Source organism: Prionailurus viverrinus, chromosome B3 (genome assembly GCF_022837055.1).
Source record: "Prionailurus viverrinus isolate Anna chromosome B3, UM_Priviv_1.0, whole genome shotgun sequence".
In the NCBI taxonomy this organism is placed as follows: Eukaryota; Metazoa; Chordata; class Mammalia; order Carnivora; family Felidae; genus Prionailurus; species Prionailurus viverrinus.
In genome coordinates, this window is record NC_062566.1 from 28,148,374 (window position 1) to 28,167,777 (window position 19,404).

The 19,404-nt window shown below is 37.6% G+C and overlaps 1 protein-coding gene across 6 annotated transcripts in view; it reads right to left on the reverse strand.

The window, feature by feature from the left end:
• NEO1 (neogenin 1) overlaps nt 1–19,404 on the reverse strand; it is a 241,941-nt gene that overhangs the window by 61,411 nt on the left and 161,126 nt on the right. For 4 of the 6 annotated variants that reach the window (XM_047863474.1, XM_047863471.1, XM_047863472.1 and 1 more), the window contains one exon: nt 1,631–1,850. In XM_047863474.1, coding sequence (XP_047719430.1) covers nt 1,631–1,850 — 220 coding nt within the window. The remainder of the gene's footprint in view (nt 1–1,630; nt 1,851–19,404) is intronic. The other 2 variants (XM_047863477.1, XM_047863473.1) reach the window with 1 other exon arrangement.

Genomic DNA, 19,404 nt, shown 5'->3' on the forward strand with positions numbered 1-19,404 from the left:
TATTATGAAATTAGCAAGGAGATGTGAAAGACCATTGGAGGCATTCTAACACAAGCCATTCGGTAGTAATGTCTTGCCTTTTTGTGTCTAGAACCATGTTTCTTTATCTTTGCAATGCCCAAAACATCTGGTACAGTGTTCAGATAAACATCATTCTAGCAGAAGCTCCATCTATCTCAAAGCTCTATCTATCTCCAACTGGCTCAAATTAGGTCACTCGGACTTCTCAAAAGTATTAAATCAAGGGATTATGATTTAGGTTCCTGTATTTGTGGAACTTGACAGTCTAGTTATTAAACACAATATGTACCAGATGAAAGCACCCTGGTAGAACACAAGCTTTATTTAATCTGTGAGGGCCCTAGTCCAAACAGTGATTTCAGCTTTCTTATTTTGATATGAATAAAGAAATCTACTGGACAATGCTAAGAATACACAGCATGCGGCTTGGTTCTTCCGAAAGTTTTTATAATTTGGTTGGGAAAACAACACAAATATACATAAAATAGAAGAGTAACAATTTATGGCGGCATAAGATCCTATGTTGTCATAATTAAGTGCAATATTAGTGGCAGAAATGCATATAAGAGAAAGACTATGCGAAAAAGTGGAGAAAAATGCATGAGGACTTCATGGGGCTTAATCTGGGCCACAAAGGATTCACTAACTTCAGCTTCAGTTGGGAAAGGGGGAAGTGACAGAAGAGAACACACTTGAAGAAAGGCAGTGTAGTGATAGGAATTGGACTGGTTTCATTAGAAAGTGAATTAAACTGTGAGGTGAGGCAAGTAAGGCTGGACAGATAAAATAAAGCTGGACTATGGGTAAAGTGGCCTGGGGATTCTGGAAAATCTCCCATAAGCAATGGAGAAGCAACATGAGCTCCTAAAAGAGGTGGAGATGGAGAGAAATTTAATGGAAGTGCTGTTTTTTAGGAAAATTAGCTACTAATTACTCTTGTATCATCAAGGAGACCCCCTAGAGCTGGGCAGTCCACATCCACATAAGGGTGCAGGCAAATACTCATTTATGATTACTTCTGTAAATTAAGTCTACCTTAATTTCTAGAATCTGAATGTTCTAAGTAAGCCACATCCTATAGGCTGTGCTGACTGAATCTTATGAAAAAAGAACAGCCCTCATTACATTAAAAAAAATTTTTTTTTTCAACGTTTATTTATTTTTGGGACAGAGAGAGACAGAGCATGAACGGGGGAGGGGCAGAGAGAGAGGGAGACACAGAATCGGAAACTGGCTCCAGGCTCCGAGCCATCAGCCCAGAGCCTGACGTGGGGCTCGAACTCCCGGACCGCGAGATCGTGACCTGGCTGAAGTCGGACGCTTAACCGACTGCGCCACCCAGGCGCCCCATACATTTTAATACTTCTGCCTAAAAAGCTCTATCTACCTTCTCCCCAAGTCATTCCAGGGAGGCAGGGAAGAATACCAGGACTTGAGTCTGTTTGGGATAAGTTTTAATGACCTAAAATTGGGAAATATGCATCTTGGTGGTCATATTTTCTGGACTGAAAATTGGTACAGATTCTGCACAACAAAGAGCCAGGGTGAGCATGACTGGCCTGGGGTAGACCAAGATGCAACCACTGGCTCCAGACATACAGACACTTACCTAACAATCCCTTCCTTGGTGTAGAAGACAGAATAGGTAAGGTTGTCCCCGTGAGGATCTGATGCAGGTGTCCGCCATGTCAATTTGATGAAGCGGGTAGAGACCAGCGAGGCCACGACATCCCGAGGAGCTGAAGGCAGTGGTCCCGTTGTGGCTGGTGCTAGATGGTCAGTAGTGGCACTGGTCAGTGAAGTGGGAGGTAATGTTGGGATGGCAACATCTTGTCATGTGCAAACATTGGGGAATATGAAGGGCAAACCACGACGGTTTTAAAAAAGAGAACAGAAAAACAAAAAACAAAAAAGAAATAAACAAAACCACGATGGGAAATAAAATAAAATGAATGAACATAAAAAAGGCCATTAAACTGAAGGCTAACATGCAGGCCAGGGGTAACTACTGAAAACTAATGGGCACTATTCAAGACACATCACTGTAGAGCAAGCAGACTTTTCGGTCACTATAATGGTTGTGGGTAAGGGACAGGGAAGGTGACAGCTGAGAATAAAACATCTCACAGAAGGACACAGCAGTGACCAAGTAATTTTTTTTTTAATCCTGAAAGCAGCATGCATCACCTGTCAAACCTTTCACATAAAAGTCTCATCTACTGATAAAACCTCAGTATTTTTAGCTACTTTATCAAATATGGAATAACATGTGCAGTATGGAGAAGTATAGGTACTCTCAGCATAGGCCCAGGCTACCGTCAGCCTTAAGGCACAGCTGTGGGTCTTCGGCTCTGCAGGAGATTCAAGAGCCACCTCTTTAACTTCAGACTAACATTAAACTCTGCTCTCTGTAATTTGGCAATCCCCAGGGAAGTTCGACAACTTTCCTCACTTCACAAATAGTTCATCTGCTATCTTCATCAATTCACTTAACTACAATAGTATAAAAACATGAATCAAAAATTCCAAAACCATAAAAATACAACACTTAGGTAGCTCATCTGTTTGTTACAGCCCTCTCTGCAATATATATTTCTGTGGCTTGCAGAACTCAGGAACTGGGTGGGACAGATGAAGTGAAGGCAAGTCAAAGCTCTGCTTGTCAAGAGCCTCATATATTTGTAGTCATGGGTAACTTTATTACTCGCTGAGGCAGTCCATTCTGTTGCTGGACACTTCTGATTTTCCTAATAGTGAACTTAAAATCTCCTTCATCTTGGGGCCAGAAAGTATAAGGATAATTTCACAATTTTCAACTAAAGGAGTTCATCAGAATTCTGTCAAAACCTTAATGGGAAAATTAGGAGAAAAAGGGCAGAGAGGAAAACACGAAAACTCCTGAAGCTGGTTTTCAATGAAATGTTAAGTCAACAATCTCCAGGAAAGATCTGTGAACTGCAGAGAATCTAAAGTGAAGCAGTCAAATAAATACACCAGGTAGAATGAGTTCTCTAAGGGAAAGTACAGAGGAAGACCAACCTAACGTCGCTCTTCAGGTGGGGCAGGGTGAAAGTCATTCTACATGGCACTTTGGCTCATGTACTCACTGAATCCTTACAACAGCTCTATGAAAAATTTTATTTCTGTCTTCTATGTAGAGGCTGACAGTTAAGAGGGCTAAACCACTCATCCTAAGTCACAGATGGTAAGTGATGGAGTGTAAAAAAATCAACTTTGATTTCTAGTTTAAGAGGCCTCTGCATTTAGCCAATAGGAGCTCTACTCCTGCTGGACCTCTTACTAATTTTATCATCTTGTGCATGTCACTTACTCTCTCTTTTCCTCTCCTTCTGAGAAAGTACTTTGGAGAGAACAGAGTGCTGTCAGCATGTAAGACCATGAAGTCACAGCCACAGTCACAGAAGATACAAGTCCACATTTCACTGACACAAGTGTCAATATTGTAAGACCGTTACGTCTGAATGGCCTCTAAGGCCTCATTCTTATCCCTGATGCTTGAACAGATGCGCTTCCTCAGAGAAAAGAAGCATCTCTCCTTCACAGCTTTCAGAGTTCTTTTTCACATGCTGTGCCAGTTTATTCACACAACAACCCTATGAGGTAGGATGGGAATGACAGGATTAGATGTTGGGGTGAAGATAAGAAAGGAGTCAAGGACTCCAGGTTCCTGGAGAAACCAGGCTTGGGAGAATGGGTGGTTGGGGGTGTCATTCACAGAGAATGACAACATTAAAAGAGACTAGAGACTGAGGGAGAGATGGCAAATGATGAACATGCTGTGTCCAAAGTAATGATCCCACATGTGCCAGAGAAATGTGTAAGAAGCAACTGGAGATGTTGAATCTCTGACTATGTAAAATTAAGTCACTAAAAACCCTTAGAGGGAAATGATTTGAAGAGTAGCCTGAATAGTCTTGCTTTGTTGCTTCATTTCTGTGTCTATCCAGAAATACACTTAAGTAAAAACTGCTTCCAAGTCTGACCTGACCCACTAAGCTAAGTTTTTCCCAACTATCTGCTGGCTGGAGAGGAGAGGAAATCTGTACTGTGAGAGGCAGTACAGCATACTGGAAAAAGCCCAGGATTTCAAGTACAAAGACCTTCTATTCAAAACTTGACTCTGTCACGTCCTAATAACGTGAAGTTGGGCAAGTCACAGTCTTTCTGATCTCAGTTTCCTTGTCTGTAACTGGAAACGCTCCCCACTCATGTCCCAGGCTGGTATGAACCACACGAATATCATCCATAAGAAAAGTGTATGTGGAAGCACTAGGTGCATGTTTTCACTGACAGAAAAATCTAAATATAAAGGCAACCAGGAGGAGAATGTAAGCAGGAAGATCAGGCGCTACAAGTGATGGGTGATAACTAAGAACTGGTCAGACACGGACATTTCAATTAGCCCATGGAACTCTAGGGCACACATCTGAACGTTTTGAATGGCATCCAGCACTTCCCACTTATATTTTTCATGTTCATGATGAATCACGCTCATCTGTAAGCTCCTTGAGGATGAAATCCATATCTGTTTCCTCTTGGCATCACTCGTGTGCATGTGTATACCTTAGATAATCAATAAATGTGTACTTACTGAATAAGTGGAAAAAAATCAGGGAGAATATTAGTGCAATGGGGACCAGTGTTTCTAGAAGCTCATCACACACACAAATATTTTAATCTTTGTAGCTGCTACAAAGTATATACAAATATAATGATGCTATGTAAACATCTGCTTTGCAAATGTATTTTACCAGTTATACACAGAATCAAAGTGTAAATAATGGCAGATCATTGTAAATGATTCCTAGTTAACTACGGGAAAAATCCATGTCCACTGTGGTCCTAGTGTTTTATACCCACTTTCCCCAAGTTGGTTCTTTTGCTGCCGTTCCATGATCTAGCTGGGCAGGTAAGGGAAAGGGTCTTACGTGATCTCAGAGAATCAAATAGGCAGTTAAGATACACCAGGATTAATGGCAGAACGATACAGATTGGGACTTTAGACTTCTAGCATGATGGTTTGAGGATGTCAACAAATGCTCTTCCCCAAAAACAGCTATAAAGCTGGACAAAATTGTCAAAAACTGGAAACTGGCCAAAGGCATACAACAAACCAAGAAGGATTTATTCATAAAAATTACCACAGTTCAGGTAAAATCAGTGAGCCTGTGTGTGCCATTCTGGCCTGGGTCTGTTCCAAGCTCCCCAGCTCTGTGGGAGTAGTTGTTCAACCAGGGTACGGCAGGCCCCAGAAGCTAGTGGCCCTGCTGCTGCCATCAGAGGGGCACACTCGATGTGGAGCACCGCCAGCTAAAGTGGCAATGTTGGTGGCAAGTGAAAAGGAAGGGCCAGTGTCTCTGCTAGCCTGAGACTGTGATTTGGGGGCAAACAGCAGATGATAGGCTGGATTTAACAGGGAGTTTGGTGAGGTAAAAAATAGTAAGAAGGCTTGAGAAGTTCTCCACATAATCCAGGAAGACTGAAAGCCATGCGTATATGCAGCAGAGCCAAGAAGAGGTCCAGATGACCTACATATCCCCAGCCAGGGGAACCTATGTGTGTATTCAGAGCACAAGTGAGAGAGCCCCGCAGAAAGCAAAAGCTGAGGCCGGCTAAAAAATGACCTGAACTTTGAATGCATTGCCCAAACCACACCCAGATCCATCAGCTAAGAGTGGAAGGCTTACTGGCTTGAGATATTTGAGCACAACTTCTGACTGATATTTGGATAAATGCTAATCCATACAGACACAAGGGTTACCCTAGAAATCCAGGCTTAAAAATAAAAACAAAACAATAAAGAACAAAAGCTGAGCAGAAACATCAGCGGTCACACATTGTGGGGAAGGTGGATGTCACAGATTTAGTCCAGGCAAGCTAACTACACTAAGGAAACAAGAACAGCTTGGGAAACGGGAGTGGGGGGAGGAAGAGGACTCAGAACCCACAGTTGCTACAATATGCTATCCAAAATATCCAATATTCAACAAAAAATGAAGAGACATGCAAAGAAACAAAGTGTGACTTACACTCAGAGGCTAATGTAAAAAAATGCAGTCAATAAAAAGGTCTCAGGGTCCTTAGATATTAGATTTAACAAAGACTTCAGAGGAGCTGTTAAAAATATGTTCAAAGAACTAAAGGAAACTGTCAGGAACTATACAGTGTCAGAGATTTACCTTACTTTTAAGCTAACAAGACAGCCTATTACTGTTTCATGGGCACAGGCAAAAACACAAGCCTCACATCAGAGACAAAGAACTTCATTACTCAGGGCAATGGCAATGGTCAGAGCTTCTTGTTTGTTTTCATCAGTTCTCCATGCCCCTCAAATGCCACAAAGGCAATGTTTTAAAGGCCCAGGATGGATGCCTACATCTGCAGCAGGTTGTAACAGGAGAAGAACCCTGAGCTTGAGGGATTTACAACTTCTTGATTTTATTTTATGAGAGTGGGGGAGGGGCAGAGAGAGATGGGGGCAGAAGATCCAAAGCGGGCTCTGCACTGACAGCAGAGAGCCCGATGTGGGGCTTGAACTCGTGAACCATGAGATCATGACCTAAGCCAAAATCAGACACTCAACCGACTGAGCCACCCAGGTGCCCTGAGGCACCTCTGAGGCTTCTATAGCAAGCCCCAGACAAAGAACAGGTGTACTGTGGATATCTTATTTAATTCTGATGTGGTCAGAGACATACTTTGTATGGTTACAGTCTTTTAAAATTTCTTGAGACTTGTTTTATGTTTTATGTAGTTGTTGTGCAAAGATTCTGTAATATCAGGTCAAAGTGGCTGATAGGGATGTTTGAATCTTCTATACTCTTAGCTTTTTCTGATTGTTTTAATCAGTTTTTGAGAGCAGACTATTAAAATCTCTAACCATTATCATTGAATTATATACCTCTTTGAACATATCAATTATAAATACATTTTACATCTAACAGTAGAGCCCCCAAACACATGAATCCAAATAAATATGGGGAAACCCCAAATTTTTGGAAATCAAACAACCCACTTCTTTTTTTAATGTTTATTTATTTTTGAGACAGAGAGAGACAGAGCATGAACGGGGGAGGGTCAGAGAGAGAGGGAGACACAGAATCTGAAGCAGGCTCCAGGCTCTGAGTTGTCAGCACAGAGACCGACGCGGGGCTTGAACTCAAAGACCGTGAGATCAAGACCCGAGCCGAAGTCAGACGCTTAACCGACTAAGCCACCCAGGCGCCCCTCAAACAACCCACTTCTAAGTAACCCAAGGGTCAAAGAAGAAATCACACAAAAAAGTTAAATAATATTTTTAACTGAATGAAAATAAAAGCAAAAAATTAAAAATTATGGGATGCAGCTAAAGCAATGCTTAAAGAGAAATTTAAATACTTTTACCAGAAAAGAAGTCTCCCATAAATTACCTAATCTCCTATTTAGTGAAGAGTGCAGATCTTAAGCATTCTCTCACACATACACACAAAGTAACCATGTATGGTGACAGGTGTATTAATTAACTTGTTAACTTAATTGTGGGAATCCTTTCAAAATGTATACATGTATCAAATCATCATGTTGGACACTTTAAATATATTACCATTTGTCAGTCATACCTCAACAAAGCTGGGAAAAATGAAATTGAATAATATTTTAGCCAAGTTCTTTAAAAAAAAAAAGACACAAGACTAAGAAATTAATAGAAGACATAAACTGCCTAATTCAAGAATCAAAGAAGAGACAATACTACCAACCCTATAGATTGGTAAGTTATAAGGTAAAATTATGAACAAATTTATGTCAATAAATCAGATAACTCAGAGGAAACAGAACAATTCCAAGAAAAACAAAAATTACCAAACCTACTCATGAAGAAACACAAAATCTAGGTAGAAATAAAACAAATGAAGACATTTAACTAGTAATTAAAAATCTTCCCACACAGACAAGTCCAAGCCCAGATGCCTTCACCAGTAAATGCTATATTTAAAACAAGAAATAAAAACTAATCCTTCGTAATTTTTTCAGAAAACAGAAGAGAAACACCTCTAGCTCATTCTGTGAGGCCGATATTACTCTAATATCAAAGCCAAAGGAAAAGAAACTAGGGATCAATATCCCTCATGATCACAGATACAATAGCCCTTAATGAAACACTAGCAAACCGTAGTTAGTAGCATTTTAAAAGGATTATACATTATGACCAAGTAGGATTTATCACAGGAATTAAGACTAGTTTAATATCCAAAAATCAATGTAATACGCCATATTGAGACAAAAAAGAATATATGATCACCTTAATAAACGCAGAAAAAGCAATCTGACAAAATCAAACACCTACCTATTCATGATAAAAACTCTCAACAAAGAACAGAAGTTCCTCATCCTGAAAAATCTACAGTGAAATTATATGAAATGGTTAAAAACTAAATGCTTTTCCCTTAAGGTTGGATACATGTCAGCTCTCGTTTCTTATATTAAGCAGGTACTGAAAGTTCTAGCCAGTGCAGGAAGGTGGGAAAAAGAGAAAAAGTAAATAAAGGGTGCCTGGGTGGTTCAGTCATTAAGCAACTGACTTCAGCTCAGGTCATGATCTCACAGTTGGTGAGTTTGAGTCCCATATCAGGTGACCTCGAGCTCCACTATGGGTGAGCCCTGCTTCGGATGAGCCCCGTTTTGGGTGAACCCCACTTCAGGTGAGCAATGCTTCTGTCTCTGTTTCTCTCTGCCCCTCTTAGGATTCTCTCTCTCTCTGCCCCTTGCTCACTTGCGCCCCCCCCCCCAAAAAAAACAGAACAAAACAAAACCCTTCTAGAATTAATACGTTTAGCAAGGTCACAGAACACAAAGTCAATATACAAAAACCAACTCTATTTCTATAAACTAGGAATAAACAACCTAAAAATGGAATTAAGAAAACAACTTCATTCATGATAGCATCAAAAAAGGAACAAAATACTTAGAAATAAACTTAACAAAAGAAGTGTAAGATTTATATCCTCAAAACTACAACCCATTGCTGAGAGAAATTAAACAACATCTAAAACAAAAGTATCTAAATGAAAAGAAAATCTAAATAAATAAATGCTCATGGGTTAGAGGACAACATTGTTAAGAAGACAAGCTGCTCCTAAAATGTAACAGAAAAGACAAAAGGCCTAGAATCGCCAAATCAATTCTGAAAAAGAAAAAAGGGCTGGAGAACTTGTATTACTCCATTTCAAAACTTACAATACAGCTCCAGGAATCAAGACAGTCTGGTCTTGTCATATTAGTAGGCATGTAAATCAATGGAAGAGAACTGAGAGTCCACAAATAAACCCCTAAGTTTGTGGTCCACTGATTTTTGGCCAAGGTGTCAAAAAATTTTAATGTGGGAAAAAAGTCTTTCAACAACTGGTGTCAGTACAGCTATATATACATATGCAGAGTAATGAAATTAGATCCTTACTTAATGCCACATACAAAAATGAATCAAAATGCCTCGCAGACTTAATGGAAGAATGAAAACTTATGGAAGAAAATACAGGAAGAAGTCTTCGTGACTTGGGTTAGAAAAGTGTTCTTAGATATGACAACAAAAGCACAAGACATGAAAGAAAAAAATTAATTGCATTCTATTAAAAATAAAAAACTTCTTCACTTTAAGAAAAACACAACTAAGTAAATGACAAGTAAAGCCACAGACTGGCAGGAATTATTTCCAAATCATGCATCTGATAAAGGACTTGAACATACAAGTCAGAATACATATCAAGGACCAGAATATAAAATGAACTCTCATAAATCAATAACAACAACAAATAACCCAATTTAAAAGTAGGTAAAAGACTTAGACATTTCACCAAAGAAAACATAAGAACTGCTAATAAACACACGAAAATGTGCAAACACCATTAGTCATTAGGGAAATGTACATTAAAACACAACGACACACTCACCAGAATATATATCATCAAAAAGGGTAACTAAGTATCGTACAACAAAAGTTGTGAGGGCACGAATAACTGGAATCCTCATACATGGTTGGCGGGAATGCTTTAAGTCTTCCAACTGATGAATACGAATGGTCTCCGTTTATTATTTATATCTTTAATTTCTTTCAAAAATGTTCCATGGTTTTCAGGCCATAAGTTTTACACTTCTTTTGTTAATTTACTAAGTATTATTATTTTTTAAATGAAATTATTTTAATTTTAATCTCAGATTGTCCACTGCCAAGTATACAGAAATACAAATGATTTCTGGGTACAGATATTGACTCTTGCTGAATTCATTTATTAGTTCTAATAGTTTATTTGTGCACTCCTTATGATTTTCTATATACAAGATGATGTCACCTGTAGAGAGTTTTAGTTTCTTAAAAAGTTAAACACAGAGTTAGCATATGACCCAGAAATTCTACTCCTAGAATCTACTACCCAAGAGAAATGAAAACAAATATCCCCACAAAGATTTATACATGAATGTTCAGAGTATCATTATTCAGAATACACAAAAACTAGAAATAATCCAAGTCTCCAACCACTGATACATAGGTAAACACAATGAGGTATATCTCTATAAAAGATATTATTCAGCAATAAAAAGATACAAAATACTGATGTATGCCACAATATGGATGATTTCAAAAATATTACCCTAAATGAAAAGGAACGGTTGTAAAAGACTACATATTACATGATTCCATTTCTATGTAAAAGAACTACAAAAGGCGCTTTTATAGTAACAGAAAGCAAATAACTGATTATCTGTAGCTGGGGACAAGAGTAGGTATTGACTGCAAACAGATGTTAAGTGATTTGGGGGATGGAAATGTTTTGTGTCTATATTGTGATGATGACTATACAACTCTATAAATTCACTAAAAATTACTAAAGTGTAAACTTACAATGCATGAATTTTATTGTATGTAAATCATACTACAATAAAATCACTAAAAAGAATGAAATGGCTTAACCTGGCCATTTGGAAGTATTAAACATACTTTTTTCTAGTGTATAGTTAAAATAGACAGTTACAATAGTAATAGTGACAGAATCCCAGGGCATTTCTGTTGCTCAAAATATCAGAGCTTAAAACCAACCTATCTGAAGCCTTCACAAAAAAAATAAAATGTCCAGAAGTTACTCAAAGATTTTACAAATGCCAATTAGTCATCAAGGGTCCTAAAGCACAAGTGAAATCTTTCTTTAAATAAAGAAGTCTGATTGTATTAGGAGTTACGCTGCTTCCTTTCCCATCTGCCACCAAAGTTCACCCCTGAAAGTAAAAGATCTTGTCACATCTCTCCCCAAAACTATCTACAGAATGAAGTGCAATGCCTCAGTACAAGGGTCAAGGTCCTACATACTGTGCTCTAGGTTTGCTTGGTTACTGAACAAGAATGGCTGTTCAGCTTCTGCACCTATGTTCACACTGCTACTCTATTTAGAGCAATAAACACCATGTAAATCTGACGCAAGTGAAAGGCAACTGGGAAATATGTTCGAGAAAAGGTATCAAACTTTCAAAATGTGAACATCAAAAAAAGCTGTTAGCTTTGACCTGCTGCTCAAACTCCTGGCAGCAGCTTCACACTGGCACTTTCGCTGAAACCTAACCACTTCACAGGCTCTGAGGGGATCTGTGCGAGACCCTGAAGGATCCTATTCCTCCTGATGTAGTATGCTACCTGAGAAAATCATCAGAGATATTCTCATTTTTCTGAGAAATCATTTTCAAAATCCAGCTACACTGTGGTTGCTGGATCCAGTTTTAACGATACATTAGATTTGTGATGGATGATGTGTCACTTTTAGTTTGTAATTATGAGTTTAACCAATACATCTATGCACTGAAAACAGTTTCTAGGTAGAGATCATTAAATTCTGTGCTGGGCATGTTGCCCTCAGTTAAGTGGAACCAATTATCCTGATTTGATACCCACTCATACCAGCCAAGTGAGCTGTGAATAGGCACATGTAAGTTTTCTTTTGAAATCCTAATTTTGTTCCCTTAAAAAAAAATTTTTTTTAATAGAGAGAGAGAGAGTGAGAACATGAGTGGGGGAGAGGCAGAGAGGGAGGAAGACACAGAATCTGAAGCAGGCTCGAGACTCTGAGCTGTCAGCACAGAGCCTGATGTGGGGCTTGAACTCACGAACCATGAGATCATGACCTGAGCCAAAGTCGGACGCTTAACCAACTGAGCCACCCAGGTGCCCCCAAATTTTGTTCCCTTTTCATAACCTTTCTTTCTTACCTTTTGAAGGAGTTCAGAAGGTTTTGAAGGCATCTAGGGAAAAATTTCTATCTTTCAAGCCCTTCATTTCCTTGCATAAAGGAATTTACTAAATTGGTATTTCCCAGGAACATTCACAGCAGTATTATTCAAAATTCATTGTTCAAAACAGAGCCAGATTAACATGGTGCTTATTGCTCTAAACATAAAAGCAATGTCAACAAAAGTGCAGTTCTACAAAGCATTTCTTTTGGGAGATGTTAACAAATATACCATAAAAGAGGAGAACAATCATATTTGTGAGACTGTGCAGATGTATCATCCTTTTTAGTATGTTATAGACTCCCAGAAATTCTACAGGAGAATATGGTGTGTTAACCTAGACTTTCCCATTCTTACATGATCGTGAAATCTCTTTTCCCCAAACCATAATCCAGTTTGGGCAATCTTTAATAATACCTGAGATAGTATCTAGCAGACAGTTCTTTCAAAGAGCCTCTGTTTGAAATCTGGTCATTGTTCAACTACTTCTTTAGGCAGTCTATTTCATATTCTTATTTAAAAATCAAAATGTTGGGGCGCCTGGGTGTCTCAGTCGGTTGAGCATCCGACTTCGGTTCAGGTCATGATCTCGCAGTCTGTGAGTTTGAGCCCTGTGTCAGGCTCTGTGCTGACAGCTCAGAGCCTGAAGCCTGCTTCGGATTCTGTGTCTCCCTCTCTCTCTGCCCCTTCCCCACTCATGCTCTGTCTCTCTCTCTCTGTCAAAAATAAACATTAAAAAAAATTAAAAATAAATAAAAATAATAAAAATAAAAATGTAATAAGCTTGTTATGAAAGTAATATATACAATACAGAAGTATACAAAGCCAAAAGATTAAAGTTCCACTTTTCATCATCTCCAAAATACCACTGTTAAAGGTTTGGTTCATATTCTTCCAAATATTTTCCTTTTCAATTATACACTTGTATATACATAAAAATATGAGAATAAAATGCTACCAAAAATGCTGCTCTGCAAACTGCTGTATGGTATAATATGTCTTTAAGAACGTCTCATGTCAGTATATAAAAACAAACCTCATTATTCCCAACTGCTACCCACTGTTCTGTAACACAAACATCACCATTAATTTAATAATTTCCTTATTATTACTTACATTTAGGCTGATTCCATTATTTATTTATTTTGGCTGTTGTGGATGATGTTTTTGAAAACTTTCCTATCTGTGTATCTTTGTGCACATGTGCAAATATTTCTGTAAGATGGATTCTTAGAAATGAAATGCCAAAGGTTTGTGTATTTGAATGCTTCAGAGGCGATGCCAAATAATCTTCTGAAAATCTACTTTGGCCTCAGTTTTAGGACAGAGGGCCAAATATACCTCTGGGTCCACAACTTTATAAATACCTTCCAACAACAAATAGGACAAGAAACACGAACACAAACTCTATTCTGAACAAAAGAGGTAGCTGTAATCCCACCCCAAAACATATGCAAAGAGAAAGCGGACAGATTAATTGATGGAGCAGAGTTGAACCAAGTACTCCTAGAGGGACAGACTGATAAGACTCCCAACAAACTGGCCTTGAGGCGCTGGCAGCACTTCAGGAGACAGGGATGACATGGGGCACAAAGGAATTAGGAGCTATGCAACCTTCACCTCACCCCTGGAAACACGGGGTTTATACTCAGGAGAAAATAAATCAGAGAGGCTGGGCTCTGCGCTCAGCGATAGCCAACAAGGGGATTAAGACCACATACTCAAATATGAAACTCCCTGGCATTCTCCTCAGCAAGTTCCAGAAGGCTGGCCATCAGGCTTCCTATCACTAAGCAGGAAATTGAAGCATTCCTCTCTGGATAAGCTGAGCAGCAGAGAAGACTTACAAATATTGCTATCTGGTAAAGTCCTAGCAAGAATAACAAAAAAGAATGACTTGGGGCACCTGTGCAGCTCAGTCGGTTAAGCATCCGACTCTTGATCTCAGGGTCGTGAGTTCAAGCCCTGCATTGGGCTCTGCACAGGGTGTGGAGCCTACTTAAAAAAAAAAAAAAAAAAAAAAAAAGAATGACTACTCAGCTGTCCTATAATAAAGCCTAGCAGTAAAAAGATTTCATCTCAAAAGTTTAAGGGAAAACAGGGTATCTGCATAACCTCAAGGTGTATCTCCTAAAGTATCTATTAATTACAGAAAGAAAACTTTACAATGGAGAAATCTGACTGACACCACCTTAACCACATGATCAAGTTGGCATTACCAAATAATAAGACATACTGGCATAATATAACCCTGATATGGATGTGTTGTAAAGGGCACATCAATTCTATAGTATTTGTCAAAAAAAAAATCATAGCCTTAATGTACTCCATTAACCTAATGTAATCATGAGATGATTCCAGGCAAACGAAAATTGAGAACAATATACAAAATACCTGATCAATACTTTTCTCAAGAGTCAAAAGAGTCAAGGGCATGAAAGACAAAAGTATAGTCACAGACTAAAGAGAGTAGGAGATATGACAACTAAATGCAACGTGGGATCCAAAACTGGATCCTAGAACAGAAAAAGGACATTAGTGGAAAAACCAGTAAAATCAGAATAAAGTTCATAGTTAACAGTTAACTGATGTCAATTTCTTAGTTTTGTTTATTGCATCACGGTTATTTAAGACGTTAACACTAGATGAAGTTGGGTGGAGAATATATTCTATGAGAGCTCTCTACACTCTAACACTTCTGCAATTCTAAAATTACTTTGAAAAGTGTTTTAAAAGTTCCTTTCATATAAATAGAACTTTCAATATTTTTAATACCATATTCTTAAATATGAATGAGCTGCCAAAGACTACTTTAAAGTATTTAAGGGTAGTCGTCTTCTTTTGATTAAAATATGCCAGTTCTTTCTTCTATTCCCTTCATAACATGGTTTCGAAACCTTTCTATAAACTCTTGAACTAAAGTGGCCAAAACATAAATAAGAATATTATATATTTTTGTCATTGTATTCAAAGGTTAAAATAGATTCTCGGCATTTATATCATATTGATGAGATCTACTGAGCTACCAATAACCTAAAGGCCATACAATATCACATGTAGTAAGTTTATTTTGCTATCCTATACAGCACTTATGTAATTGTTTAAAATTAATTTTATACTGCCTGTACAGGGCTACATAAGAATGTTCCAAATGTGCAGATCTACATTAATAGTGAGTCTATTAGTATTAACTTATATGACCCTTTTAGGCACAGTTCAACAAGATAGCTGAAAAGAGAAACTTGTACTTGTTAGCGTCATTGATTTTCCTTAAATTTTTTTTCCGGCAAGCTTCTGTTCTTCCAAGTATTCCTTGTGATATTGTGTTTTTCTGTACTCAAATTTCCATTTAGTTCTTTATTATATTTCCATTTCTTTACTGAGCCACCATTTGTTCCCTGTGTGTTCATGTTTTCCTTTATATCTTTGAACATATCCATAATAGCTACTTTACATTCCTTGTCCACTAATGCCATTTCTGAGTTTGTTTTCACTGAATTTTTTTCCCTAGGTTAATTGTTTTTGTTTGTTTGTTTTTTCCTAGGTTAATTGTTAACCTTTTCCTTTCCTTTTCTCTTCTCTCTCCTTTCCCTGTTCTATTTTCTCTCCTCCCCTCTCCTCCTTTTCTCTCTTTTCCTTTCCTTGCCTTTCAACTAATTGTGATTATATGTTACACATTATGTATGCTAACCTGTTGGTTGTTTGGATTTTGTTGTCTTCCTAAGTAGAGTGTTGAACATGTTCCTTTCAAGATTTGTTTTAAACTGTTACTGATGGTTCTACAGTAGCCTGGTATCTAGAACTATATTAGCCCTACTCTCAAAATAGCTTTTCTGTAGTCTCCACTGAAGACCTGGAGTGTTCAATAAGTTCTCTCTACTCTGATTGGACAAAATATAAAAATTTCTCAACCAGGTTTATGCTCCAAGAATTTTCCAGCTCTCTAGTAATTGTAATTGTTCTTTCCTTAATAGATGTTCTTTGCTAAACTTGTAGAGTCTTGCTCTGTTTATGTGCAGCTTAGTATTCATCAGTAAAAGACTCAAGGGGAACCCTATACAGTTTTCTTGAGCTTCTCTGTACATCTCATTTCTCTCCACTGGGCTGCTCCACAAATTCCAACTACCCTTTCTCACCCTAAACTCTGATCTCTGTCTCCTTAGCTCATTGAGACTCTAAGCTGTCTGCTTCCTTCTCTCAACCCTGTACTGCACTTTGGAAAGTGCTTCCAGGCAGAAAGCTGGAGGTAATTATGGGGCTCATCTCATTAGTTTTCCTTCTCTTAGGGATTATGGTCTTGCATGTTTTCAAATGTCTAAAAATACTTACTATATATATTTTGTCCAGTTTTCTAGCTGTTTAGATCAAGACAGCTAGTCCAGTACTAGTTACTCTGTCATGGCTGGAAATGTAAGTCCCAAGTACTTTCAAGATATGATAATGAGGGGTGCCTGGGTTGTGGCTCAGTTGGTTCAGCATCTGACTCTTGATTTAGGCTCAGGTCATGATCCCAGGGTCGCTGGATTGAGCTCCATATGGGGCTCCATGCTGACCATGGTCCACTTAAGATTCCCTCTCTGTCTCCCTCTGCCCTCTTCCCTGCTTATGCGCATGCTCGCTCTCTAATTTAAAAAAAAAAAACTAAAAAATTTAAAAACTGTTAAAAAAATATACAATAATTAAAAATGCTCTTTCAAAAGTACCACTGTAATAAAAAAAGCACTGTATTAAAAACACTTCTAAGCTCTAGTCTTTATAGAAAACACTTATTTTTACTAAAATTGATATGTTCATTAGTTTCCTATGTAGAAACTAATATCTACTACAATTCAATAAATGTTCACTTAGTGACTGAATACATAAATAAAAACTAAGAAAACATTTGAGAACAAAAATATGTAATTGTGGAGATATGAAAGATTTTAAAATATGAATTGATATCATAAAGAAAACTTTTGAGGCTGAATTTCTAAAAAGAACTTAGTTTACATGAAAATAAAGACTTTTAACTATACCAAAATAAGCAGCTCTCCCTAAATTCTAAGACACAGTAAAAGTAATACCCTTATTAGCCAAAAAAAGGCCAAAATGATGTCTGTGTAGATATAAGTAAACATACGCTATTCAACTTCTAAATTAGTCTTAAGCGACTTTTCTCTTATATGTAAAAGTTTCACCCAATTAGTTTTCAAATAAAGTTAGATGCATTCAACACTAATTTCACAAGATTCTTTCTTACTAGTTTTGAATTCTTATAAGGTTCCAATCCCATTACACCATTAACAACCTTTCCAATGCTGTTACACCGTTAACAACGTAGTTGGCTCCTGGCAAGGGCTCATGAAGTATTCAATGTTTAGTGCCAAAGAAGCCTAACCTGAAACTCTGGATTTCTGAACAAAAGAGAAATTGCTCTGTGGTTACACAGAAGTATTTCCTACACTTCTGCTCCCAGTCAGGATTCTGAGAATGGATGTAGGAATGACCAGGCTGAAGAGTGTTACCACTTCAAGAGCAAGAACAAACAACTGTCCTATTGATGAGTGGGGCATCAGATTCTTCTAAAAGCTCAGTGCACAATTTCTCCACTTTTCAACGATTCTTCTCTACATCTTGTCTTACCTTATACTTTAATTTGCAAAAACAAAAAAACAAAAACAACAAGAAAAACAACTTAGTGAAAGGACCCTGGCATTTCAGAAAGCATCTATAATGTAAATGTCATCATAACACCAGTAGGCCAAAGAGACAAGGTATTTTCATAATTGCCATTGGAAAATCAATCAAAATTGCAATAAATGCTTATCCCATTTCTAAATTATCATAAAAATATATGCATGAATGTTCAAGTATCTCAGTATTCATCCCTAACATTTCTCTATTGGGTCCTTCTCCACAATTCTGATGGAGAAATTCATTTCCTCCTCCCACTGTAAAGAGCCCAAAGAAAGCAATCAAAAAACCTTGAGAAGCACAGAAAAACAACAAGAGTCCAATAAAACAACTGTTCCTTCAGATTAAGACATTCAAATGAAGCATTTACACTCAACGGGGAAACAACAATTACATTAGACTATTAATCATAGCACTTTATTAAAAATAAAAACTCTAACAGAATGTGAGAAGAGCTACAAATTATTTGCTCCTGAGAGTAATCCATCACATAAAGGAGCCACTGAAAAATATGTGGCAGTTACAGGGAGTTCAAAGCTGTGCACTGGTTGCTCCCAATGGTGTCTCTCAACAGATCAGGCATATTTCATGGAAGCGCATAACAGAGACGCATGAGAAAAAGACAGATTTCTTCCCCCTTTCTCAAAAGAAAATAGTTCACCACTATTTCCAATTTTAAAATATAATGATATCGAATTAGGAAAACTAAAGCAGAGGAATAATGCCACACAATGGTGATGATTTAGGCTTAGCATCCTCTTATACTGTCACAATCTGGTTTATAAACATCTGCCTTCAGGAGACTCATATAAAGAAACAGCTATGGCACCACTGCCTCTGCTCCACCTCATTCTGCTGGATGCCCCGCATGAGGGTTAGTGTTAAAAATCTTAAGGTTTTTATAGATTCTAAAGGTTCAAACTACAAGAAAGCAGCTCTAGAAAACAGAGTTTTTTAAAAGAAGATTTTAGTTTAAAGTAAGGAATAATTTTTTAAATTATGGTTAATAGAATGTGATATATTATGAGAAAGAATGCCCTATCACTGGAAAATGGAAGGAGTTATTCTTAAGACAATCACTGTACATGTAACACTTATAATTCTCAAATTCTATGATATTCTGAAACAGAAAAAATATGGTCTTGTTAATAAATCTTAGCGATTCTATGTTTAACATATCCCTTGTTTGAAGAGGGACAAATCTCAGTTATGTATAATTAAAAAGAAAGATATTTTATAATCAAATTGCTTTATGAAATTGTGGCATAAATTTTAAGACTTGGCAGATACATGCTATTTTCCTTTTAGGTGTATGTAACAGAAACAATGATTTATTTGATGCCTACATTTGAATTTTTTTAACGTTTATTTATTTTTGAGACAGAGAGAGACAGAGCATGAACAGGAGAGGGGCAGAGAGAGAGGGAGACACAGAATCTGAAA